Raw genomic sequence first — 26,095 nt, 5'->3', positions numbered from 1 at the left:
ATTGTCGTACATAGACTTCTGTCCCTCCTGGGACGCTTGGAGCCGGCTACGGGCGCCTTGGCGAGCGTCTGCAGCTTGAGCAATGGCGTCGCGGGCGTAGGCGGTGACGGAACGGTCAGCGGATGGGACGAGTGTGTCCAAAAGCAGGACGGCGTGTCTCCCATATAAAAGATATAACGGAGAGTAACCAGTTGTGTCATGCCGGGAGGTGCTGTAAGCGAACGTCACATAGGGCAAGGCGAGGTCCCAGTCTTTGTGGTCGGGGGAGACGTACATAGACAACATGTCTGTTAATTAATGCCCGGTTCAAACGCTCGGGTAGCCTGTTCGTCTGCGGGTGGTATGCTGTGGCAATCTTATGCTTGGTATAACATGAACGCAGGATGCCGTCAGCAACTCTGGACATGAAATAGCGTACGCGGTCCGTGAGTAATTGACGAGGGGCACCATGTTGCAGAATAAGATTGTGCAAAAGAAAGTCAGCGACATTGGTCGCGCAGCTCAAATCAAATCAAATCAAATCAAAGCTCGTAGGCAATGCACGCGGGATCGCGTACCGAGTGGCATAGTCGGTGGCTACTGCGATCCACCTGTTTCCGGATTCCGAGGTCGGGAATGGTCCAAGGAGGTCGAGCCCTGCACGGTGGAACGTCTCCACGGGCACGTCTATAGGGTGCAGAAGACCAGAATGAGGTGCCGAAGGCTTCTTCCTGCGCTGACAGAGGTCGCAAGTGGTGACGTAAGGCCGGACTGTACGGTATAATCCAGGCAGGCCAAAAGAAAAGGCGCCGTATCTGGTCGTAAGTTTTTTCCACACCAAGGTGTCCAGCTGCAGACAGGTCATGGAGTTCTGCGATTACAGAAGAGCGCAGCTGCTGGGGAATGCCTAGATTGAGGGAGGGCCCGTCAGGACGGAAGTTGAGGCGATAGAGAATGCCATTTTTGGTATCGAAGAGCTGCAGAGAGCGCTTCAAGCTTCCAGAGCTGAGGCCCTCGATGATGGTTTGCAAATATGGGTCCTTGCGCTGCTCCTCGGTGATGTTGTGTAGATCAGAAATGCCAAACATGGAAGGGATATCGTCAGTGTCACTGAGATCAGGTGGCTCGCAGGGTACCGATACAAGCAATCAGCGTATTGATGAAGATGTCCAGACTTGTACGCGACAGTGTACGAATACTCCTGAAGGCGTAGCGCCCAGCGGCCAAGACGCCCGGAAGGGTCTTTCAGCGAGGACAGCCAGCAAAGGGGATGGTGGTCCGTGACAACAGAAAAAGCACGCCCGAACAAGTATGGCCGGAATTTAGCCAAACCAGGGCGAGGCACTCACGTTCGGTAATCGAGTAATTTCGCTCGGAAGGTGAAAGCAGGCGGCTAGCTAGCATACGAAACCACGCGGTCTGCACCCCGGGAGCGTTGTGCCAGCACTACTCCGATCCCGTAGCCGCAGGCGTCTGTGTGGAGTTCAGTGGGGGCCGTAGGATCAAAATGTGGCAGAATCGGTGATGACGTCAGCAGGCGGACAAGCGTGGAAAACTCATTTTGTTGATCATGCAGGGCCCCAGGTAAAGTCGGTGCCGGTCTTGAGGGGACGAGCGATAAGGGCAAAATGTTGAATAAAACGGCGAAAGTAGGAACACAACACAAGAAAACTGCGCACGTCTTTTGGGGTCTTTGGACCAGGAAATTGTTGCACCGCTTCAATTTTAGCGGGATCAGGACGTACACCGGAGGAGTCGACGAGATGTCCAAGAATGAGTTAACTTCCGGCGGCCGAATTGGCATTTGGACGAGTTGAGCCACAGCCCATCCGTACGAAACAGTCAGGATACTCCTGAGACGTTCAAGGTGCGAGGCAAATGTGGGCGAGAAGACAACAACATCGTCGAGGTAGCACATACACGTAGTCCACTTAAATCCGCGAAGGAGCGAGTCCATCATCCTTTCGAAAGTAGCTGGTGCATTACAAAGTCCGAGCGGCATGACTTTGGACTGGTATGAACCGTCAGGACGATCATTAACCCGCGTTTGTTCCTTCACCCACTATGCCCGCTTCCGGCCTTTTAACGTTACACCTATCATTTTTCTTTCCACGGCTCGCTGCGTTGTTCTCAACTTAAGCTGAACGTTTTTCGTTACCCTCCACGTTTCTGCCTCGTAGGTGAGTACCGGCAAGATACAGCTGTTGTACACTTTTCTGTTGAAGGATATTTATAAACTGCTATTCATGATCTGAGAGAACCTGCCATATGCGCTCCATCCCATTCTTATCCTTCTAGTTATTTCCCTCTCATGATCCGGATCAGCTGTCACAACCTGCCCTAAGTAGACGTATTCATTTACCACTTCCAGCACCTCGCTTCTAATTGTGAACTGCTGTTCCCTTGCTAGGCTGTTGAACGTTACTTTGGTTTTCTGCATGTAACGGAGTGGACTCCAAGACAAGGCAAGCGTAGCAGGGGGCGGCAGAAGGTTAGGTGGGCGGATGAGATTAAGAAGTTCGCAGGCATAGGGTGGGCGTAGCTGGCAAAGGACCGGGTTAATTGGAGAGACATGGGAGAGGCCTTTGCTCTGCAGTGGGTGTGCTCAGGCTGATGATGATGAAACCGTCAGGTGCGACAAAAGCTGTTTTTTTGTGGCCCTACTCCAATAACTGGAACGAAGATCAATGGAAGAAAGGTATTGAGATCCGTGAAGGCAGTCGAGAGCGTAATCGATCCTTGGGAGTGGGTACACGTCTCTTCTTGTGATGCGGTTCAGGTGGCGGTAGTCAACGCAGAAACGCCAACTGCCGTCTTTCTTTTTAACAAGGACGACTGGAGAGGCCCAAGGACTGGACAACGGTTCGATGATGTCCTTAGCGAGCATCTTTTCGACTTCCTTTTGTATCACTTGACGTTCGGAACTGGACACCCTGTAAGGCCGTCGGTGCAGAGGAGCGGCGTCACCGGTGTTGGTGCGATGCTGCACAACATTCGTACGAGCTAAAGGGAGGTCACTGAAATCAAATTTGTCCTGAAACGAAGCCAGAAGATGGGTAAGGGCCTGTGCTTGGTCTGCGGAGATATCGGAAGCGATCATATTGGCATAGGGGTCGTCTCGAAATAGCTGTGAAATGACCGTCCGAAGAGGACGATACACACTAGTTTGTGACTGTGGAGATCACGTATTCGTCGGTCGGCGACAGCGTGGCGAGGCACATGCCTTGAGGAAGCGTCTGGACGTGCGTACTGGAGTTGAGAACAGCTAGACATGCGCTGTTCGCCGAGACTGTGACAACTGTGTGTGCAAGGACAGCATTCTTTGTGACGGGCAAATCAAGGTCAGGAGTGAAGACATACTTGCTGTTAGGAAGAGGTGGAACATATTGAAACAATACGTAAGTAGCGGCTTCATGTGGCATGCGGGTGAACTCGGCATTACAGAGCACGGCCGGGCTCGAGTAGCCCTCGAGCCCGGCCGTGTACAGAGACGGTGCACAACTGGGGAATTTATCATGGCGCGAGCACGTAACAAAGCTATTATCATCTGCGAATAAAAAACTAGGCTTTCTTAAACGTCATCTTCACGACGCCCCTCAAAATGTAAAGCTGCTTGCTTACAAATCATTGATCAGGCCAAAACTTGAGTATGCATCCGCCATTTGGAAGCCACAGCAAGCACATACCTCATTGATTCATTAGACGCCGTGCAAAACAGGGCCGCCCGTTTCATTCACCGCTCATACTGACTGTATATTAGTGTTTCATCTCTCAAGCAACAGTCCCAATTATACAGACTTTCCCTCCGTCGCCGTATTTCTAGCCTGTGCCTATTTCACAAATTTTATTTCCAGCTCAAACAAGCAGCCATACATCTGTGCACCGCCATCACGCTCGTCTCACCGCGTTGGCCATCCGCTGAAAGTTTCACGCCTTCCCGCAGACCCTTACAAAAATCGGTGTGTTGTTTTAGTGATCGTTTCGTGGACTTCCGTCAACACAGTCAATAACATAGCAACAAAATGGCTATGCAACTTATTGTTGCCAAATTCTTGCATAGTGGCACACTTTTTTGTTGACCATCTGTTGAAACCTGTTGAGTTGAGAAGTTGTTGCCCTTTTGTTGATGCACACAGAAAGATAATCTTGTTGATCCCCTGTTCAACCGTTGTTGAGTTGAGAAGTTGTAGTCATTTTGTTGATGCACACAGAAAGGCAATCCTGCTGGAAGGACATAGTTAAACTTTCCTGCCCTCCTACTGATGGGAACGGCGGTTAGCAGTGCGAAGAGTACTTCAGGTCTTCGTCCGGCGACACGTTGCCGGTTGGGGCAGCAATTCCAACTTCTCAAAGCAAAACTTATTTATTAAAGACGGGATTGAAATACAAGGTGGTGATGACAAGGCAGTTTAAAGAAAAGGCTGTTAAAAACGGCCGAGCTTGAGACTCGGCGCGCTCCTCCCAAGTCGTCGTTTCCCGCGGGTTTTAACCCCTTCGATAATTGGGCGGAGCTTGAGTAATCTAGCTCTCGCCCAATTTAGACCAATAGCAAAGCGATTGCATCGTATGTACTAGTGGGCGGAGCCCAGGGCCCGCCCCGGGCATGATCGCTCCTGGTAACAGGTGCGGGGGGGGGGGGGGGCATTGGCCCCGTGGGCTGTCTCGAGCCCAGTGGAATGCGCAGCTCGCTGCATGCGCATTCGATCCACCGGTTGCCACGCGTCGGGACAGAAAGGATTAGTGCCGCCTTTAACCCTAAGCGCGGGCGTCACGCCTCGACGTACATTCCTCGATCCCCCCCCTCTTCCCCGGGCATGATCGATCCTGGTAACAGGTGCAGGGGGGGGGGGGGGCATTGGCCCCGTGGGCTGTCCCGAGCCCAGTGGAATGCGCAGCTCGCTGCATGCGCATTCGATCCACCGGTTGCCACGCGTCGGGACAGAAAGGATTAGTGCCGCCTTTCACCCTAAGCGCGGGCGTCACGCCTCGACGTACATTCCTCGATTCCCCCCTTCCCCGGGCATGATCGCTCCTGGTAACAGGTGCGGGGGGGCATCGGCCCCGTGGGCTTCCACTTAACACCTCCCCACCAAGAATGTTGGGGGGACACTTGCTGTACAAACAACATACCGAAGCCCACAATAGCACAAAGCATCCGGCCTTCAACGACATACAAAACGCGCGAAAGCACAAGTACCAGCACAACAAAAACACAAACCAAGGAGGGGCACTTCACATCCTACTTATGGCAATAGCGAAAAGAGTAGGTTCACAAGGATATCTTGTTGCATGCATCTACACTCAGATTTACATATTTTTCTCTTTGCGAGCAAATAACAGTCTAAACACTCATCACACAAGCAGTCCATCATTAATGCACTTGAGATGTCAGTCCACAAGCACTCACACACACACACACTCAGGTTGGGCCACCGTCCCGTACGTTCCTTGGCCCGCGATGTCTGATCCATCAGGCGGCTCCCTGATTTGTTCCTGGTTCAGATGCGTGGACTCATGCAGTGTGGATTCAAAGGTGTAACTCCCACTATGCAATTCCGGAACACCTTTTATATCCCCAAACTCTCCGTCAGACTCAAAAATTACGCCTACGTTGTTCACTCTGGCGTAATACTTTCTTAGTCTATTGGCGTGCACCCACCGCTCAGAACCATCTCTGAACTTGACAACATAGCTATCGGGTCGTCTATGCTCTTTAATCGTTGCTGGGCCCACCCATTTAGGTCGCATCTTGTTCTGCTGGTTCGTATCTAACACGAGGACTTCCTCACCCTGACAGAACCCTTTGGCCCGTGCCCTCAGATTGCATTTCTCCGCATACGCTCTCTGCAGTTTCTTGATTTGGTGATCTACCCTCTCAGCTACTTCAGCCATTTGCTGCCGCAGCTTGACCAGATACTCTGACGTAGCCTTGTTTAGGCCCGTAGGTGGTGTCCAGTTCCCTGTCCATGTCCTTTGAAGGATGCTTAATGGGCCTTGAGGGACGCGCCCATACATAACCTCAAACGGGGATGCTCCCGTGATCACGTGTGGAACTTCTCGGTATGCCCACAGCATGCATGGAATAAACCGGTCCCACCCGCGCTAGTGGTCACCTATTATGTGTCTGAGCATCGCCTTGAACGTGCCGTTCCAGCGCTCAATGATGCCATTGCTTTGCGGATGCTCCGGCGTCGAAAACCTCATGTTTATCCCCAAGCGCTGTACGAGTTCCCGAGTCAGTGCTGAGGTGAAGTTTGTTCCCTGGTCGCAGCAAATCAGCTGAGGGACACCGAACCGCGCGAGAATGTCGAGAAGCGCTTGACACGTGGCCTTAGCTGTTAGTGAGCGCAGCGGTATCACCTCTGGCCACCTGGAACATAGATCGATAACACATAAAGCGTATCGATGTCCCCGCGATGATACGGGCTCGATAGGTCCAATGCAGTCCAAATAAATCACTTCGAAAGGTTCCCTTGGCCGAGTAAGCGGTGTGATCGGTACCCTATCTGTCGTCTTTCTCCTCGAAAACGTTTGACAAGTATGGCAGGTTTGACAAGGCCGTCTGACGTCGGCAGCTAGGCTAGGCCAGAAAAACGCACTGCGGATACGCTGTTTAGTTTTCTTTTCAGAAAAGTGTCCTCCGCAAGGCATATCATGCGCAAGAGTTAGCACTTCTTTCCGACGACTCTGCGGGAGTACGAGCTGTCGACACCGTCTGCCATCCAACACTTCCTGGTGAAAGAGTAGTCCTCCTTCTATTACCATTTTATGCGTTCCGGCCTGCGCCTGTGACCAAGAGTCTGCCAGGGAAGCATCTCCTCTTTGCTCACTGGCGAACGTAGGGCCCGCCATGCTCTCGTCTGTCCGCGTTGGCGCGAGCTGTATACCTTCTGATGTCCCATTTTCTTCTGCGCTCTCGCTTGGTTCAAATTCCAACTCCCGTCATCTGTTCTGATCATGTTGTGCGATCTCGGTTTCTGCTTGTATTATCCTCACCGCGAGATCAGCGGCTTCTCTTTGCTCTCTTTTGAGTGCCTCGAAAACGTCCGGGGTCAGTAGGGCATCGACCTCTCCAATTAGCTCATCCGTAACCGCGCATAAAGTGACTAGTTGCGGGCCTGCGCCGCTATCTTCCGTGGGTAAGCCCAGCGGAACATAAAAGAGCTCGGCTGTTACGGTGTGCCCGAACGCACCTCGTAAGCGTACCGTCCCACTTCCCTGCTTCCGGACTTCCTCAGGCACCACTTTTCGTCTCAACACGGTGATGTCTGCGCCTGAATCGAGGCACGCTTTGAGCGGTTGTTCCCCACATACGAGATCCACCCATGTCAGCCGTGATACCAGCGCCAAACCTCTTGTTGCCACCTCAGCTCGCGTTACGGACTCGACCGCGGCTCTCGCTGTCATATTTGCGTCCTGCTGGTGACGACCTAGCTCATTACCAGGCATTACATTGGGCCTCTTCTGTGGGCAGTTCCACTGCACGTGACCGAATTTACCACAGCCATAGCATTTTGGCGGTTCCCTGTGCTCGTTCTTGGATCGATTTCCTTGGTTCCGTGGTTCACGCGGCTTTGCCTCATACTTTTTCGGCTCCTCTGCAGCCCTTTGACGGCGCCCACGCCTACTGTCTTCATATTGTTCGGCAAGTTGCGCAAGCTCCTTGGGTTTCAACCACTTATCTGTCTCCTGTTGGAGAATGTACTCGCGCATTTCGTCCGGCATAGTCTGCTTAGCGCGGTCTGCCACCATTAAGGCTCGAACGTCCTCTAATGTTCTCACTTTCCTACTTTGCAAGTAGTATCCAAGCGTTACGTCCAGCTGGGTGACAAACTGACCCCAGCTTTCGGCATCTTTCCTACAAGTGTAGAACCTGCGCTTGTATTCTTCAGCAGTTAATCTGAGCTCCGCGAGTACTAGCTCCCGAATTTTCTCGAAACTCATTACCGTGTCGACCGACTGGTTAGCCACGAGTGCCCGAGTTTTTTCATTCAGGAAGGGCATTATAATTGGCCCCGCGATGTCATTCGGGATCTCGCAGGCCCTTATCATATTTTCGGCGCTTTTAAACCATGCAGGAATGAGGTCTTCCAACTGTGGCATTGGCGCGAGGACTGCCCTTAGATCATCCGCGTGCCGACCCAATTTTTCCTTTCTGCTGCCATTTCCCGAGGTGCTCTGACCTTTCTGAATCAGCGTCTGGAGCTGAATTTTTAGCTTAAGAGCTTCAATCTCGAGCTCCTGCTCCCTCAAGCGCGTGCTACCCTGGCTGCTGTCACACGCCGGGGTGTTAGCACTCTGCCCATCCATAATCGTCACGTTCTCCGTGTCTTCCCCGTCAGAGTCCGTGTCACTAGCGTTTCGACTTCCCACGCGCAGCCTCTGTGCTCGGGTAGTGACTGACATCGCGTTCCCGGAGAAAACGGGAAAGGGCCCACCTGTGTTCTGCAGACTTCTTGTTCGTGCTGCGCAGGGTCGGTGTCTTTCTGCTGTTCACGTTGAGCTGGTGGCGGAAGGGGTGGGAGTCCCACCGGTGTTCACTGCGGTGCCCGTCACGTCCTCCAGGCCGATGAAGTCGCCAGCCACAGATGCCGCCGCGCTCCGCTCCGTCGGTCCGCTTCCTCGCTGACGTGGAGCCTTGACTCCGAGACCTCGCCTGGACTTTGGTCCCCGGGGCTTCTCCCCAAGATTTTGTGCTCCGTCAATCTTCCGGAAGGGACTGCCTCCAACCGCTCTGCAGGAAGCCGCTCAGACGATCCTGGTCACGGCACCAGTTAAACTTTCCTGCCCTCCTCCTGATGGGAACGGCGGTTAGCAGTACGAAGAGTACTTCAGGTCTTCGTCCGGCGACACGTTGCCGGTTGGGGCAGCAATTCCAACTTCTCAAAGCAAAACTTATTTATTAAAGACGGGATTGAAATACAAGGTGGTGATGACAAGGCAGTTTAAAGAAAAGGCTGTTAAAAACGGCCGAGCTTGAGACTCGGCGCGGTCCTCCCAAGTTGTCGTTTCCCGCGGGTTTTAACCCCTTCGATAATTGGGCGGAGCTTGAGTAATCTAGCTCTCGCCCAATTTAGACCAATAGCAAAGCAATTGCATCGTATGTACTAGTGGGCGGAGCCCAGGGCCCGCACCGGGCATGATCGCTCCTGGTAACAGGTGCGGGGGGGGGGGGGGCATTGGCTCCGTGGGCTGTCCCGAGCCCAGTGGAATGTGCAGCTCGCTGCATGCGCATTCGATACACCGGTTGCCACGCGTCGGGACAGAAAGGATTAGTGGCGCCTTTCACCCTAAGCGCGGGCGTCACGCCTCGTACATTCCTCGATTCCCCCTCCCTTCCCCGGGCATGATCGCTCCTAGTAACAGGTGCAGGGGGGGGGGGGGGGAGGGGGCATTGGCCCCGTGGGCTGTCCCGAGCACAGTGGAATGCGCAGCTCGCTGCATGCGCATTTGATCCACGGTTGCCACGCGTCGGGACAGAAAGGATTAGTGCCGCCTTTCACCCTAAGCGCGGGCGTCACGCCTCGACGTACATTCCTCGATTCCCCCCCTTCCCCGGGCATGATCCCTCCTGGTAACAGGTGCGGGGGGGGGGGGAGGCATCGGCCCCGTGGGCTTCCACTTAAGACATATATATGCAAATGAGGATTTTGGCACACGTACCTGCATGCACTTCAAGATGTCCAAGAAAAAAATGTTAAAAATTGTTTTATTTGTAAAATATCACAGGTTCCTGACTAGAGCTGAAGTTATAATTAAGAAATAAACTAATTAAAAATTATATGTCACAGCAGGTGAATGTTGCTGCCGGCCCATTACAGTAGAACCCCGCTGTTATGTTCTTCACTGCGCATTTTTCCGGCTGCTGCTCGGTTTCATCCAGTCCCAGCAATATCTCCCAAAGGATCCAATGTATTTGGAACCACACTGTTATGTTGTAGGTGTGAAACCATTCCAGAAAGATATGTCGCAACTTGGCACCCCGAACCCGTCTGGGCAATGCGCGCCAACCGCCACTTTTACTTTTGAAAAGTCTTGGCCAGGCTTTGCTATGCAAGTGGCTGCAAGAAGCCGCACAAGAGCTGGAGAGGTCGCCACTAGATCACCATCTGCCCCGTGAACATCGAACAATGTAACTGCAATTTTTGTCGTGCTTTGATGGCATCAAGGAAGTGGAAGGCGCTTCCCCTTGAGCAAAAACTGGACGTACTAAACACAGTCGATAGGCAGCCAGCGCGGAATATAGTCCACAACGCCAAGACCTTGGTCTGCCTCCCTCAACGCTTAACAGCATTGTCTCGAAGCATGCCCAAGTCAAACCCCACATCTGTGGTGTCAGAAGTGTGGGGTTTGACTTGGGGAGATAAGTACGTTCTCCCCACTCAATCGCGGCTGACACGGTTCAAAGCCGCCCGGACCCCACCCCGTGATCGCGTACGCTACCAAGCGCTCGCCGACCACGGCGGGCCTTGCTCTGAGGGAACAAAGGAACGACACATTGGCTGACACAAACAGGCATTTATTGCTACAGAAACAATAACGCCAGCTAGCAACAAGGTAGGCTAATGAATCGAGGTCGTCCGACTCACCAGCAAGGTTCCGAGCGAATGTTCGCCCGCGCTAGGGCAAGGGATATAAACTCCGCAGGCCGGACGGGACGAGTACGGGAGTCTGTCTCCCCGTCGCTTCTTCGCCCCGCCGGCGAAGAGCGGAGCCGCGAGCGACGCGTCCGCTCGCGGCGATTATCCCAGCCGAAGACCCTCTCCCGCGCGCGGGCTTTGGCAGTGCTGCAAATGGGTTGCAAGCCCCAAGGGAAGCGTTGGCCTGGCGGCCTGGGGCACAGCTGGAAACATCCGAAGGTCCCGGCAAAGGATGAGTCGACTGGCAACAGAACAACTTGTTTATTCTGGCATCGCAAAAGAGCAGCCGGTCAGGGCGACCAAGTTACTCGACGGAAGAAAATCGAAGTCTCTCTCTGGCGTCCGGGGCAGCGGCTTTTATACCCTCGGAGTCGAGGGCAAGAAGGAACGGCTTGGGATGAGTCGCACGAGACGGCGACGCACGGACATGTTGAGACGTGAAGTGACGCGTCCGCCGGGCCGGCGCCGGTCAGACCTCCTCGCCTCCCAGTTGGGGAGGTCCTCTCCCCGGCTGCCGCGCTTTGACAAGCGTGGGCACCAACATGCACACACACACACACACACGACGACACGTGGCATTGAAACCTGCCTGGACGCGCTTGGCGGGAGGCGTTACGGCAGCACTGAACGGGCCCAAAATGACCGCCACTTTGAACGAAGCCCCGGCGTCCGTTGCATCCGCGCCGGCTATACCGCGCGTCGTAGGCGAAACGTAACAGACCGACCCGCCGGGAGAAGGAGATCCCGATGGTCAGGGGACTGCATCCGCTGTCCGGAGGGATGTCGCTCGATGATGCTCGTAATCAAAACCGGTCGTCCCTCGACGTTGCTTGAGCGCAGCGCACAGAGAAGGCCTCGTTCTCAGGTTCAGGATCACACAGGACACTGCAAAGTGACTTCGGGAGAGTTGCCATTTTTGTGCTCGTTCCCAGCAAGCGTTAGAACTACGCCGAAACGCAACCGCTCAGTCAGCAAGCACGAGACAACCCTCACTAAGCTCTGCCAGGCTCTTTCCCCTTTTATACTACTGCCTAGTTCCTTACAGTAGTCAAGCAGCACTCAGAACGCGTCCACAAATTGGAAAATTGCACTAGAAAGCACATAATCACTTTGAAACACTAAACAAAAGCAATATGTTAAAAATCTTGCCTCAGGAAGAAAACATCAGTAACAAACAACTTTGAGGCGGATTCCTATGTTAGGGGCTTCGACTTAAGCCATCGGCGTTACCGTTGAGACTCCCCTTTTTGTAACGCACCTCAAAGGAATATTGTTGCAAAGCGAGGCTCCAGCGCAGGAGGCGGCCATTTTTGGGAGAGATGGTCTGCAGCCATTGGAGAGGGCAGTGATCCGTCTCAATGATAAACCTCGAGCCGGCTAGGTAGCATGACAATTTCTGAACGGCCCACACGAGACACGCACACTCTTTCTCGGTGGCGCTGTACGCCTGCTCACGACAGGTCAGCTTACGACTAGCATACAGGACGGGGTGTTCCACTTCTCCATTGTCCCTTTGGCACAGTACAACGCCCATGCCTTGCTCACTAGCATCGCACTGAACAACGAACCCCTTTGTGTAGTCTGGCGATCGTAGCACAGGCTGGCTTGTTAGGGCGCTCTTTAGGGCGCTAAAAGCTCTTTCCTTTGTCTCGCCCCAGACGACTGTTTGGGGCTCTGTTTTTCTTAGAGCATCCGTCAGGGGAGCCGCGATATCGGAGTACCTGGGGATGTACCTCTGATAGTAGCCGGCGACACCTAAGAACGACCGAATATCGGTCTTCGTGCGCGGTTGCGGGAAGTCTCGCACAGCAGCCACCTTTATTTCAGAAAGGCGGCGACGACCCTGTCCAATCACGTGACCGAGGTAGACAACCTCGGCCTGTGCTAATTGGCACTTGGGAGCCTTGACTGTCAAGCCCGCTTCGCGCAGGCGGGTTAGCACTGCCCGCAAGTGTGTCATATGCTCAGACCAGGATGCGGAGAATATCGCTACGTCGTCTAAATACGGTAAAGCGAATTCTTCCTGTCCCCGCAACACTTTGTCCATGAGGCTTGAAAAGCAGTATGGCGCGTTCTTCAAACCAAAACTCAAAACTTTAGGACGGAATGTTCCCATTGGTGAAATGAACGCCGCATACCTACTAGCCTCTTCTGTAAGTGGAACCTGCCAATAACCCCTGACAAGATCTAGGGTGGAAATAAACTGAGCGCTACTAACTTTCTCAAGGCGCTCCTCGATGTTAGGGATCGGATAAATTTGATCCTTAGTGATGGAATTAAGCCTGCGGTAGTCGACGCAAGGACGAGGTTCCTTGCCCGGTACCTCAACTAAAATCAAAGGGGAGGTATAATCACTCTCACCCGCCTCAATAACTCCGAGCTGTAGCATTTTCTTTACCTCAGCCTCCATAATATCGCGCTGGCGGGGTGACACCCGGTACGCCTTGGATCGTACGGGCTCTGGGGAGGTAAGTTCTATATCATGAGTAAGGACAGAAGTCCTACCAGGCCTCTCAGAGAACTGACCTTGAAACTCTTGTAAGAGTTGGTGTAGTTCGGTTTTCTGCTCAGGCGACAGCGGTGCTTTACTGAGTAAGTCCCTAATGACCTGATCGGTGTCTTCCCTGTTCGTCACTGAGCCTAGTCCCGGGAGCTCGACCGGAAGCTCTTCGAGAACGTTTACCATCATACACACCACTGCTTCCCGTTGTCTATAGGGTTTGAGCAGATTACAGTCGTAAACTTGCTGTGCTTTCCGCTTTCCTGGCAGACTCACCACGTAGTTAACATCCGACAGTTTTTGAACAATCCGTGCTGGGCCCTCCCACTGCACGTCGAGTTTGTTTTTTAGCGATGTGCGCAATATCATTACCTCATCGCCCACCTCAAAACGACGGGCCCTGGCTGTCCGATCATAATAAACCTTGGCCCTCTGCTGGGCCTTTGCCATTGCTTCACCTGACAACTCCTGTGCCCTTCTTAAGCGTTCGAGGAGACTAAGCACGTACTCGACCACGACTGGGTCGTCGCCCCTGCCTTCCCACGAGTCTCGAAGCATGCGAAGCGGAGACCGCAGCGAGCGACCGTACACCAGCTCAGCTGGCGAAAACCCCGTAGCCGCATGCGGCGCGGTCCTTAATGCAAACATCACCCCAGGCAGACACAGCTCCCAATCACTTTGTTGCTCAAAACACAATGCTCTCAACACGCGCTTCATGACGGAGTGGAGCTTCTCAACGGAATTCGACTGTGGGTGGTACACTGAGCTGTGTAACAGCTTTACCCCACACCTTTCGAGAAAGGCTGTCGTCAAAGCGCTAGTAAACACTGTGCCCTGATCTGACTGGATTTCCGCAGGAAAACCAACTCGCGCAAATATGGACAGTAGTGCATTGACTATCTCAACTGAGCTGAGTTCTTTAAGCGGCACTGCTTCAGGGAACTTTGTCGCTGGGCAGATCACAGTCAAAATGTGTCTGTACCTCGTGGCTGTTACCGGCAGAGGTCCCACTGTATCAATAACGAGCCGTCTAAAAGGCTCCGTAATGATCACGAAAACACCCTGGCCAATAGTACTCTTGCAAGAGACGGTCCTTAGTCTTCTTAACTCCTAGGTGTCCGGACCACGAACCGCCATGCGACAAGCGCAACAGATTTTGACGGTAACACTGAGGCACGATCAGCTGATCGAACTCCACTCCTCTGCGGCCTAGATACTTCCGGTACAGGACCCCACCTCATTCCACGAAACGAGCATTTTTCTTGGCGATACCTTCCTTGACATTGCAGCGCATGTTTTCTAGGCTGCCATCCTTTTTTTGCTCGGCTATCAAAGCCGACCGGCTGACTTTTAGCAACCTATTAAGTCCATCGGTCTAACTTTCCCGTGTCGGGCATTTCCTCTCCAGTACCTGGTGCCTTCAACGCTACAGGCTCAATTTTATTCAGTTCGGACGTGCTCTGAATATCAGCTTGCTGCGCCTCCGACCCTTTCTCATTGTTCGACAACGTCGGTCCCGCAACTACCGCCTTTGCAGCGAGCTCCCGAACTCTCGATCTGGTTAAGGCCTGAACGCTAGTCTCACCAAACAAAAGCCCCTTCTCGCGCAGGAGGTGATCGGACCTGTTCGAAAATAGGTACGGGTACTGGGGGGGGGGGGGGGGCAGCATAGATGACACTGCGGCCTTCGTCTCAATTGCTCCGAAAGGTCCGTCAATAAGCACTTTTGCTACGGGCAGACACACGCTATGAGCTTCCACGGCCTGCTTGATCCATGCGCACTCGCCCGTGAACATATCGGGTTCTACGTAAGAGGGGTGAACTACATCCATTGTAGCTGCGGAATCACGAAGCACTCGGCACTCTTTCCCGTTCACGAGGAAGTCTCGCATGTAAGGCTCGAGAAGCTTCATGTTCTCGTCAGTGCTGCATAATGACAAAAACACGACTTTTGTTTTAGTTTCTGGACACTGCGCCGAAAAGTGACCCGGCTTCTGGCACGTATAACACACGCGCGCTTGCCTCGTCTCGAACCGCTTTCTGCGTTCGGCTTCGGCTGCCGCCGTCTCCTTACGTTCGGTCGGACTGCTTTCACTCGCATCCGCACTACGTGTGTGTCCCCTTGCTCTCATGGGTGTGAACTTCGGCCTCTCAGACTTGGAGCCAAATTCACCCTTTTGACCGTCCTTAGCTCCGCGAGCCCGACGCGTCACAAACTCCTCGGCTAGCTCGGCGGCTTTAGCCACTGTACTAACGTCTGGCCTATCCAAGACCCAGTACCGCACGTTCTCAGGTAACCGACTATAAAACTGTTCTAACCCGAAACACTGCAGAATTTTCTCGTGGTCACCAAACGCTTTCTCTTCTTTGAGCCACTCCTGCATGTTTGACATAAGCCTGTAGGCAAACTCTGTATATGACTCACTTCTGCCTTTTTCATTTTCCCGAAACTTCCGATGGAACGCCTCCGCTGACAGCCTGTACTTTTTTAGCAGACTCGATTTCACTTGGTCGAAATCCTCTGCCTCCTCTCTCTTCAAGCGAGCGACTACGTCGGCCGCCTCGCCGGGTAACAAAGTGAGCAAGCGCTGTGGCCACGTTTCCCGAGAGAACCCCTGCTTCTCGCACGTTCGCTCAAAGTTAACCAGGAACAAACCAATGTCCTCTCCAAACTTAAACGGCCGCATCAGGTCAGTCATTTTGAACGATACTCGTTCTCCTGCACCGTGTGCCTGACTTCCATTACGAGCGCGTTCCATCTCTACCTCGAGACGCTTCATTTCCAAAGCGTGTTGACGGTCGCGCTCTTCTTTCTCTTTATCTTTTTGCTCTTTACGTTCGCGCTCGTCTTTCTCTTTTTGCTCTTTACGTTCGCGCTCGTCTTTCTCTTTTTGCTCTTTACGTTCGCGCTCGTCTTTCTCTTTTTGCTCTTTACGTTCGCGCTCGTCTTTCTCTTTTTGCTCCCTCTCCTCAATGGTCTCAAGGCATTCCGACAGCTCGTCATCCTCAGCCTCCAACTCAAGAATAGCCCTTAGCAGTTCTGGTTTTCTGAGTTTGTCTGAGACATCCTGACCCAACTCTCTTGCAAGCTCCAGCAATTTCGGTTTGCGCAACGACTTCAAATCCATGGCTGCTCCGAATGCTGCTTTCTCTACTGCCTACTATTGTCTTGCCGCAAACTAACCCGGCAGCAACGACAACACAATTACCAGCTCTGTTTCTGACACTAACAAAAGCCTGGCAAAACTCAGAAGAAGAAAGTCCCGCACTCACCAAACCTCGCAGCCAAGAATTCAGCGCAGTCGTTCCGCTGCAGGCAACCAGTCATCACACAGGGCTCGTTGCACTGCTCCCGGATGGTCGTTGTGCTGCTCAGCATACAGTTGACCGCATATCTTCGCTGCTGGCTTCCGTTGTCGCGATCTCACCGCTGGCAACCAGTTGTTGCAAATGGGTTGCAAGCCCCAAGGGTAGCGTTGGCCTGGCGGCCTGGGGCACAGCTGGAAACATCCGAAGGTCCCGGCAAAGGATGAGTCGACTGGCAACAGAACAACTTGTTTATTCTGGCATCGCAAAAGAGCAGCCGGTCAGGGCGACCACGTTACTCGACGGAAGAAAATCGAAGTCTCTCTCTGGCGTCCGGGGCAGCGGCTTTTATACCCTCGGAGTCGAGGGCAAGAAGGAACGGCTTGGGATGAGTCGCACGAGACGGCGACGCACGGACATGTTGAGACGTGAAGTGACGCGTCCGCCGGGCCGGCGCCGGTCAGACCTCCTCGCCTCCCAGTTGGGGAGCTCCTTTCCCCGGCTGCCGCGCTTTGACAAGCGTGGGCACCAACATGCACACACACACACACACGACGACACGTGGCATTGAAACCTGCCTGGACGCGCTTGGCGGGAGGCGTTACGGCAGCACTGAACGGGCCCAAAATGACCGCCACTTTGAACGAAGCCCCGGCGTCCGTTGCATCCGCGCCGGCTATACCGCGCGTCGTAGGCGAAACGTAACAGCAGTCTCCGCGCAGCGATGCTGGCGCCCTCTCTTGCCAGTTAATGTAACTCACAAGGGATTGCGCTCAGCCTCGAGGTGAGACCGCCGCGGCATGGTGCCTCGCGGGAAAGCAAACTCAGGGGGCTGCAGGGCAGGTCCCCACAAGGTTTGGGATCCTCCGCGACGTAGGCGACCTAGGTATCCGCGGTAGGATGTTAAACTACCTCAATGACTTCATTTCAAACCGTTCTTTCCACGCACGCCTAGGCTCAATGCTCTCAAGAACATTCATTCAGGAAAATGAAGTACCTCAGGGGTGTATATTAAGCACGGCCCCTTTATTATAAAAATGAATTCCATAGCTAAAATAATCCCAGAGTCCATGTACACTCCACGTCGACGATCCCCAAATAGCGTGCACATCAACTAACATAACATGCGAGAGACAAATACAACTGACAGTAAAACTAACGGCATGGGCAGTTAAAAATGGTTTAAGTTTTCCACGCAAAAGTCAGTAGCTGTTCTGTTCTCGCTGAAAAGAGTACTGAGCACTGATCCCACCGTTTATCTGAATGAAGTCACAATACCAGTAAATGTTGAGCACAAATTTTTGGGAATAACTTTTGATAAAAGCTCGCATTACTGCCACACATTAACACCCTCAAAAAGAAAGCTTCTAAATCTTTGAATATACTAAACATACTCTCACGAAAACACTGGGGCTCCGATAGGACATATCTGTCACAAATTTATCGCTCTGCAGTACGCTCTAGTTTAGATTATGGTTGCATAGTTTATGGATCAGCGAGACCATCGTACCTTAAGCGACTGGATCCAGTACATAATTTCGGCTTGCGTCTTTCCACTGGTGCATACAGGACGTCACCCATAAATAGTCTGTATGTAGAAACCAATGAGCCATAACCAAACAGAAGAGCCATGCTCACATGTTCGTACATTTTAAAAATCCGTTCACTGCACAAACATGTTTGTTATCCCATCGCTACGAAGTGCCCATCTAGAATACTATTTAACAGTAAACTGCAAGCTACCAGGCCACTGCAGCTCTTGCGAATTGAAGAGATGTGCCAGAACCTCGGCGTACTGGACATATTGCCAAGCATTGCTCGAAGGCGATGTCCACTGCCACCATTGTATAATTTCCCTGAAATCCGCGATTTCACTCTCGCACAGTTTCGCAAAAAACAAATTACAGAAGAAGCTATAATGTAAGGATTTATTGCACTCGAGGAAAAATACAGCACTTTCAAAGCATATTATACAGACGGGTCAAAAACAGAGGCGTACGTTGGAAGCGCAGTGGTACAAGGGAATTGGAATAAAATAGTAAGACTTCCACAGCGTGTATCCATCTTAACTGCCGAATGCTACGCCATCTGTGTAGCCATGGAAAAAATAGTAAAGGAGAACCTCGCCAACAGTATTATTTACACAGACTCGCTAAGTGTGCTAACAGCCCTTCATTCTAGAAAGCAATAACTCCGCTGCTTGGCGACCTCATACACAACATTACAACAGCCATAGCTCAAGGACAAAACATAAGACTACATACCAAGACTACATACATAAAACATACCAAGTCATGTCGGCATAAAAGGCAACGAAAGGGCAGAATTGTGCGCTGCTCAAGCTTGTGGCAAGCAAATAAAAATGTAAGTATGCCCTATAAATATTGCATGAAATTACTACATTGTAATGCAAGGAAAATTTGGCAATCTGCTTGGAAAAATGAAGTAAATAACAAGCTACACTTAATAAAATCAGTTCTAGGTGAATGGAAGTCATGTGTGCACCAGGAACGTTTCAAGGAAGTCATTATCTACCGTCTCCGTATAGGCTACAAACACATTACACACAACTTTCTACTAACAAAAGAAGACAAACCGGTTTGTACATGTGATGAACTTACAGTCAGTCACATTTTAATTTCATGTTCGAAACTGGAAAAGCTACGGAAAAAAAGCTTCTCTCCGTTTTATAACCAACGCATCCCTTTTCACCCATCACTGCTCTTAGGTGAAAATGCAGTTGTGGACATGTCCTGAATTTTTATATTTTTATCAGAAGTTGGTGTTCAAGGTGTAAAGCATGACCCAGTGCTTTGCCTAATGCACCTCAGCCACTTTCTCATTCCTGAGAAAAAGGCTGAGGTTTTTTTTGTTTTGATTGGTTGGGAGCCTCGAATCCTTGACCAGCCAAGGACGGCTGATGCGGTTACCCAACCTCCTTTGAAACCTTTAATATTAACCATTTGTGAATCTTTTTTTCTCGATACTGGGCAGAAGAAAATAACCTTTTAAGCTTTCTACACCGCCATATTTTTATACCTTTGCAAAGATCTACAGAAAACAATTTCTTATACCTTGAGCTTGGCGCATGATAGCCTTAGTTGCTTATGCGCCATTAAATCCAACACAACACATCGAAAATTTCACGCCAACGTGCCCGTACGACTACATTTTCCAAGTAATTTTTTCCCGAACAGCAAGCGTCTGGAACGACCTTCCCCATGAAATTGCAGCTATCACCTGCCCACCAACCTTCCTGGAAAAAGTTACATCATGAGAAAAATGTTTTGCTTTCTCATGTTAACCACACCCCTTATGTAAAACCCCCAACAGGGGTCTTTAAGGAAATAAAAATGAAATGAAAAAAAATGAAATGAAATGAAAACGTGGTTCTGAGAGGACCGGTTGGTCCAACTCAACAACACTTGTAGCACAGTCAATAAGGGCTGCGTGCTCACTAAGGAAATCAAGGTCCAGTAGGATTTCATGAGGGCAGTGGTTGAGAACGGCAAAGAGCACGGTGGTTTGGCGATCAGAAATCGTCACACGAGCAGCACACAAGCCGAGGACTGGGGACGTTGTGCCATCGGCAACACGAACGGCTGTAGGAGCAGGCGTCAGTACTTTGCGGAGGCGGGAACGTAGGTCGGAACTCATCACAGAAATGTGGGCTCCCGTGTCAACCAGAGCAGAGACGGAAACTCTATCGACTTGTATGGTCAGTAAATTGCGCGGGTCACGAAGAGCTAAACGAGGATTTTGGGGCCGGGTCGTCACTGCAGCATCACCTCTAGACGCTGCAGAAGGAGCTAGTTTTCTGCCTGTGATCGTCCGTAGGGGCTAGGAGAGGAGGCGCGTGGTCGTTGCGGCGATCGGCGCTGTGGGGATGTTGAGCGGCTGAAGCGGGGCGGCGAGACGTCGGTGGTGGGGCTTGATGGGTCCAAGGGTCGCGAGAAAGAGCTTGAGCGGGCAGCGTCGGGCCGACAAGGGTGAGTCGAGGAACGGGTCCGCTGGGAGGAGTACCGTCGACTACGGCAATGACGGGCGATGTGGCCGACACGGGAACAATTGAAACAGATCCATGAGCCTGTCGTCAGGCGTACGCCTCTCGGAGGGATTGCACGGTCGAGGAGCGGCGAAAACAGGCCGGACAGGATATAGAGGAGGGACTTCGGGTACTTGGGAGGGTTGAATACCAGCGACAGAGTTGAAACCCAAGTTAGCAATTCCCTGTCGCTCGACAGCTTGAATGACTTAGTGAAAGGGCCAGGGGCTGGTCGGCCACAGGAGTTGCTAAGGGAGCCGGACCAGTTGCTTCAAGCTCACGGCGAACAATACGGGTCACGTTCTCAAGTGAGGTCGGCTGGTTCAGAGAACAAAGATCTTGGCAGGAGGAAGACGCAGCCGTGTTGGGCAGGCGTGCGATATGCTGAATGATCCGTCGGCTCCACCAAGGATGTTACGGGGAAGTGCTATTTACATTTATTTACAAGCGTTAGCTGTTAGAATGAATAATTCCTAGCAGGGAGCACCAACGCGAACAGGGAGACACATCAACCTCTTCTTCTTCGTTCGTCCTTTCACGCCAGAGGCCACTTCGTCGTCACAATATATTACAAAGACCCAAAAGTTCAGAGGATGTTGTCTGCCCCTAGGACGGCGACGTTCATGCAGACGAGTGCAGCGCCTTCACGCCATAGCTTTATCCTCGCCCTCCACTCGCCTACAAGAGATTGCATGAAGTGTAGCTTAAAAAAATTAAGCAAAGGTTTAACACGTACGGCTGAACCTAAGTAGAAAAAGCGAAAGCAGTTATACTTGGCTGAGCTCGATCTTGATTGAATGACAATTTCACGTCGCTTAGTCGTGTATCTAACGCCAAAGCCGGATGCATGCCTTCACTCACCGTGCTCAAGCCTCTGACATGCCACAGTCCATCACGCACGCTACACACAATTACAAACGCGGGGTTCTCCGTAAACTGGCGATGAAACAACGCGGCCGCACACTCGGCCAGTGTAATCGTGTGGTCAGTCTCTCGTCATTCGTGGAGGCGTCGATCGCAGATGATGATGTTGAGGCACCCGATTTAGCTCGTTTTCTGCGTCGTCGTCATGGCTACGTTTAACTAGACGGGCCTCACGTTCTTCAAGTGTTTCGGCGGCTCGTTTGGCCCGACACGCTACTCTTGGTCTCTGTAGCAAAGCTGCTCGGCGAACTATGTCGTCCGGCTGATCGGATTCAGCCTGCCGCCTATTCTACGTTTGTCTCGCAGTCACTTAGCGGGGCCCCAACAAACACAAAACCTCCTCAACATCTCCCAAAAATATCCCATCAGGACATTTGGAATGTCCCCAGGAGGTGCTCATTTTTCCCGAAGACATCCAAAAAACGTCCCCACAACTAGCCGTGTCCAAAAAGTTGTGCGTCCCAGGGACAGCCCCAAAAGGTTAATGCTAGATTTCTCGGCTCTGGCTCAATAAAATTATTTCTTCTTTTTCATGCAGATTTCAGGCATCTAAGCGCACATATGTGCCAAATTTCAGACACATGCTTACGTCACAGGTGGTGTAATACATCTGTCCACTCGCGTGAATGCTTGCTGGCTAGGCCATTCAGACTTACCTGTTTACATGAAATGTGTTTTAACAAGGTGAAAATTTGGGCTGGTTGGTGCATGATCTTGTGACGGGAGCAGCGCAGCACGAGACAAAGAGAGGCGGAACACGACGCTGAATAACAACCAGATTTTTAATGCACGTTCGTCGAATATATACATCTCGCTCCTATAAGAAGGAAAAGAAAGAAGCATGAAAAACGCATAAGATGTACACGTGGTGAAATATTAAGACATCGCACGCAGATAATCAATTTCTCTGTCACGAAGCGCTATCGAAAGTATTCTGACGGATATACGTCGCTCTTTTGTCGGATGTTGAAGGCTTCCTCAATATCCCTATTCCGTTGATCAAAATACGATGGGATAACCATTGTGTTGCTAAGCTGCAGGTCACAGTCATGCTCTCTGTAATGTTTTGCTAATTCACTGCTGATGGCGCCCTTTAGGTACCTTTTGTGCTCTCGAAGCCGTTCATTCAAACAGGGCCCTGTTTGACCAATGCAGGTGCGTCCGCATGACAGAGGTATTTTATAAACCCTCTTTTCACACATTTCACATGTTTTTTCCGGTGCTTTTTCTTGCATTGATTTTCTTTGCTCGCTGTTTAATTTGGCGCACAGGCTTCCTAATTTGTTGGGTGCTGACATGAGCACTTTTAAACCATCTCTTGCACCTATACCTTTCTGAGACTGTGGGAAATGCCATTAATGTAAGGAATAACCGCGTACGGCTTCCTTCTGATGCGGTTGTGACATATTTTCTGCCTCTAAGTGCTTGCAGAATCCCTTCTGCGACAATGGATAGCAGTCTCGTCGGGCAACCTGCTGCTTTCAGCCTTATACTGTACTGGCCGTCAAAACTGTCTTGAACTTCATGATGACAGGATCTCGTCAATGCGGCTCTCATTGCTGCTTTTGCTTTCTGCTGCTTTTTCTTCCTCCATGGAAAGACGCCTCTGACGCCTCCGCGATGCCATGAAGGTCGGGCCAGCCGGGCCTAGTATGCGAATGGCTCCAGGCTGCGTCCGATCACCCGGCGGACATTGCTCGCCGAGCCGAGGCACTGCAAAAGCGTCGTGCTAAACTTCGTAATGAGAGTCCTGAAGAGAGAGAAGTGCGCCTGGCCAAGCAGTGCAAGTATAGCTTCAAGACAGACAAGCCAGAGAGCCTCGGTGAGTGTTTCGCCTGCAAGTAGCGCTACCGTCGCTACTCTATAGTGTGGACCGGCAGCCGGCGGCACCCGTGAAACGTGATTCGCTTCCAAGTTTACGGTGGGTTTTCTGTCCAAGAAAACTTGCCCTCTGCAATGGATGAGTGGTATACTTCCTGAAATGTTTCGATTGTGCACAGAAAAGCCTAAAATCGGCAAACGCTACGTAAAAGAAGCGCAGATTGTAGGAAAACACGGGACTGCCATGCAACCGCATAATCTCGGTTTTGTGATTTTCTCACGTTTTGTTGTGCGTTTTCGTTGTATCCCGCTCATAGGCATGATATATTAATTGCTTCACACTTCCCTAACGTCAATTTAGTTTCTTATTTGCATTTTCACCAATGTGAGGTGACAGCTGGTGCATTTCGCCCCATGAAGTGTCACTGTGGCGAGCCACGTATGTTGCTACTTAAAGAGGCTCTGAAACGCCTTCCGAGGAGAGCACATTAACTCATTTAATCACTGCACTCTGTTGCCATGAAGACCAGAGCCAAATAATACTTTTCTACACGCAGCAGACGACCCACAATCGCGCATCAAAGTTGGCGAGCCCTTCCCGGCGACCTTTTCATACTCGCACCCTCCTCCGCATCTGCGTAGACAAAGAGAGGTGGCCATTGGTTAGATTCTTTCAGGCGTCAGGCAGGTACCGTGGCCGCGGCCAATAAGCCGCTTATATCCAGCGGGTCGGGAAGCTCCGCTCCCAGAGGGGGTCGGCGAAGGAGCGCCTACCTTCCAGCGTGCAAAAAGTGACGAGAGGAGAGGGAAAGGCGCGATGACGCTGAAATTCAAATTTTAACTACAGATAACTCAGCTTCTACAAAGCGAATTTAAAAAAATTCTTGCTGGACACTGTTCGTGAAGCGGCGCACGCTTCAATATCCCAGGCATGCCGCAACTTTATTAGAGCCCCCTTCACAGCCCCTTTAAAAGATGTGCCATTCGAAGCATACTTTTTCCAGCAACGCACTACGCATGCGTTTTCCCTCCATTATTTTCCGAAGGCGCCGCCGGTACTTATGCCTGCCTTCTACGAGAAGCGCTTCACTGGCCAGAGACTGACTTAATTCGGGTTGATACATTAGTTGCTGTGCTAGCATGTTTCGAGCCCACCCAGAGGCGCTGGTACTCTCCGCCCTGACCTGCCTCAAAAAAGACAAGGACTTGCTCACTACCGTTCTTGAGTCGAAGATTAAGCGGATTAAATGCAACGTTGGCAGTGTACCGCCCGACAGGTATGTCCACGGATGGTGAGTGCACGTACAGATCTGGTCTGGCTAGACGACACCGAACTGTTCCCCCAAAGTAAATCATGCCGCATTGCACAAAAATTTTCGCCGCACAGGAAAGGTGACTGTTCACGCGCGCGTGTACCGTGTGTGGAATGTCTCAACTTTCAGCCGAGGGAAGTGAGTTGTCGAACTTACTGCGATGCTGATTTTAAGGCGAAAGCCTTTAATGGCTCATACTCGTGGTGACCGTCCGTCCGTTACACCCAAAGCCTGGAACGGTGCCAGCTGTGACCCTCCCCCGCACCGGCGCACACCCTCCTCGCCGCTCGGTAACCCTCGGCGACAGGTGGCGGCGCCGAAGCGCAGCTGCCAGTAGCAACAGTGACGTCACGTGCACCGGTAGGCAGAGCGAGTGCGCGCTGCGACTACAGTGCCTAGAATATACTGTACTGCGACGGCGCTCCTTCGCCAGCAGTGTTGCCATTTTAGCGGTTTTCTCGCTAAATTTAGTGACTTTTGTTGCCTCTTAGCGGCAAAAATGTCCGTCTAGCGGCTGGCGGATTTTTAGCGGATTTTGAATCTTTTATTGGTGGGTCTCATTGTTTTAGCGGATTTCAGGTTACATAAATGGATTTGTAGTGGATCTGAACAAAATGAGCAATTCTGTCATCTTGCTTTAGTAAAAAAATTCGCCCACGGGTTATGTGCGAGGAAGGGACTTGAGCCGCTTTGCCGGCAGCCTGCTCATCATCCGCGATGCGAGCCAGTTGGCGTGGGCCGTTATATGTGATACGCCTTGAAGAAGCCTGCGGAGAGATTCGCAGCTTGCGCCTCTCCGCACCTGGCTGCTATAGGGTGCCAATTTACCCCATGCATCGACACTGCGAGGTACGGCGACAGACGACACGCTGGCGCCTCGGCCACAATTGTGCTACTCTACCTCGCCTCAGCACTCCGTAAAAGCGGAGGTTACCTCGGCGCCAGCAGCTTGGAACAAACAGTTGCTCTACATTTTGAACGCTCTCTCTCAGTGCTTCCTCCCTCCCCTTGCTTCTATAGCTGATATTTGCAGCATTATGACTGCCGACAATCTGGCAGAATTCATCAAGAAATCATTCCCAGACAGTGCGGCTGCCAAAGGCGAATGAAGAGGTCAAAATTCTCTGCAGTGCTTAAAAATGTTCTGTCCCGGCAATTTAAAGGGGACCTTTCATCTGGCATTGGCAACAGCAAATACAGCATCATTGTTGACGAATCAACTGACATATCGGTAAAAAAGTATTTGTCGTGTCATTTACTGCAGTGGAGCAATGCCATCAATTGTAACAACATTCCTGTCCCTATGCGTGCCAGAAACATGCGATGCACGCATCATTTTTGAGGCCATAAAATCTGCACTGGACGATCACAAATTGAAAAATCTGATTGATATCGGGACAGACAACGCTAGCGTTACGAAAGGCGTAAAGAACGGCGTCTATGAACAGCTCAATAAGGCTATGCGCTCCCCATCTGGCTTTGATTAGATGCGCCTGCCATTTGCTCCAGCTGGCGACATCAGCCGCCGTGGGACAAGGACTCCCAAGAAGCTTATAAGATTACCTTG

At 51.6% G+C, this 26,095-nt stretch overlaps 1 protein-coding gene across 1 annotated transcript; it reads right to left on the bottom strand.

The window, feature by feature from the left end:
* Window positions 1-3,140: 3,140 nt before the first annotated feature.
* Window positions 3,141-21,363, bottom strand: LOC144129769 (uncharacterized). Its single transcript, XM_077663845.1, has 4 exons — window positions 21,354-21,363; window positions 19,828-20,171; window positions 8,418-8,482; window positions 3,141-3,480 (listed from the first exon to the last, which is right to left on the bottom strand). The coding sequence occupies exons 1-4, from the start codon at window positions 21,361-21,363 to the stop codon at window positions 3,141-3,143; spliced, it is 759 nt and encodes a 252-aa protein (XP_077519971.1).
* Between the last annotated feature and the right edge of the window lie 4,732 nt (window positions 21,364-26,095).

The sequence above is a fragment of the Amblyomma americanum genome, chromosome 4 (genome assembly GCF_052857255.1).
Source record: "Amblyomma americanum isolate KBUSLIRL-KWMA chromosome 4, ASM5285725v1, whole genome shotgun sequence".
Taxonomy (NCBI): domain Eukaryota; kingdom Metazoa; phylum Arthropoda; class Arachnida; order Ixodida; family Ixodidae; genus Amblyomma; species Amblyomma americanum.
This window is presented reverse-complemented; position numbering and strand designations above follow the sequence as displayed.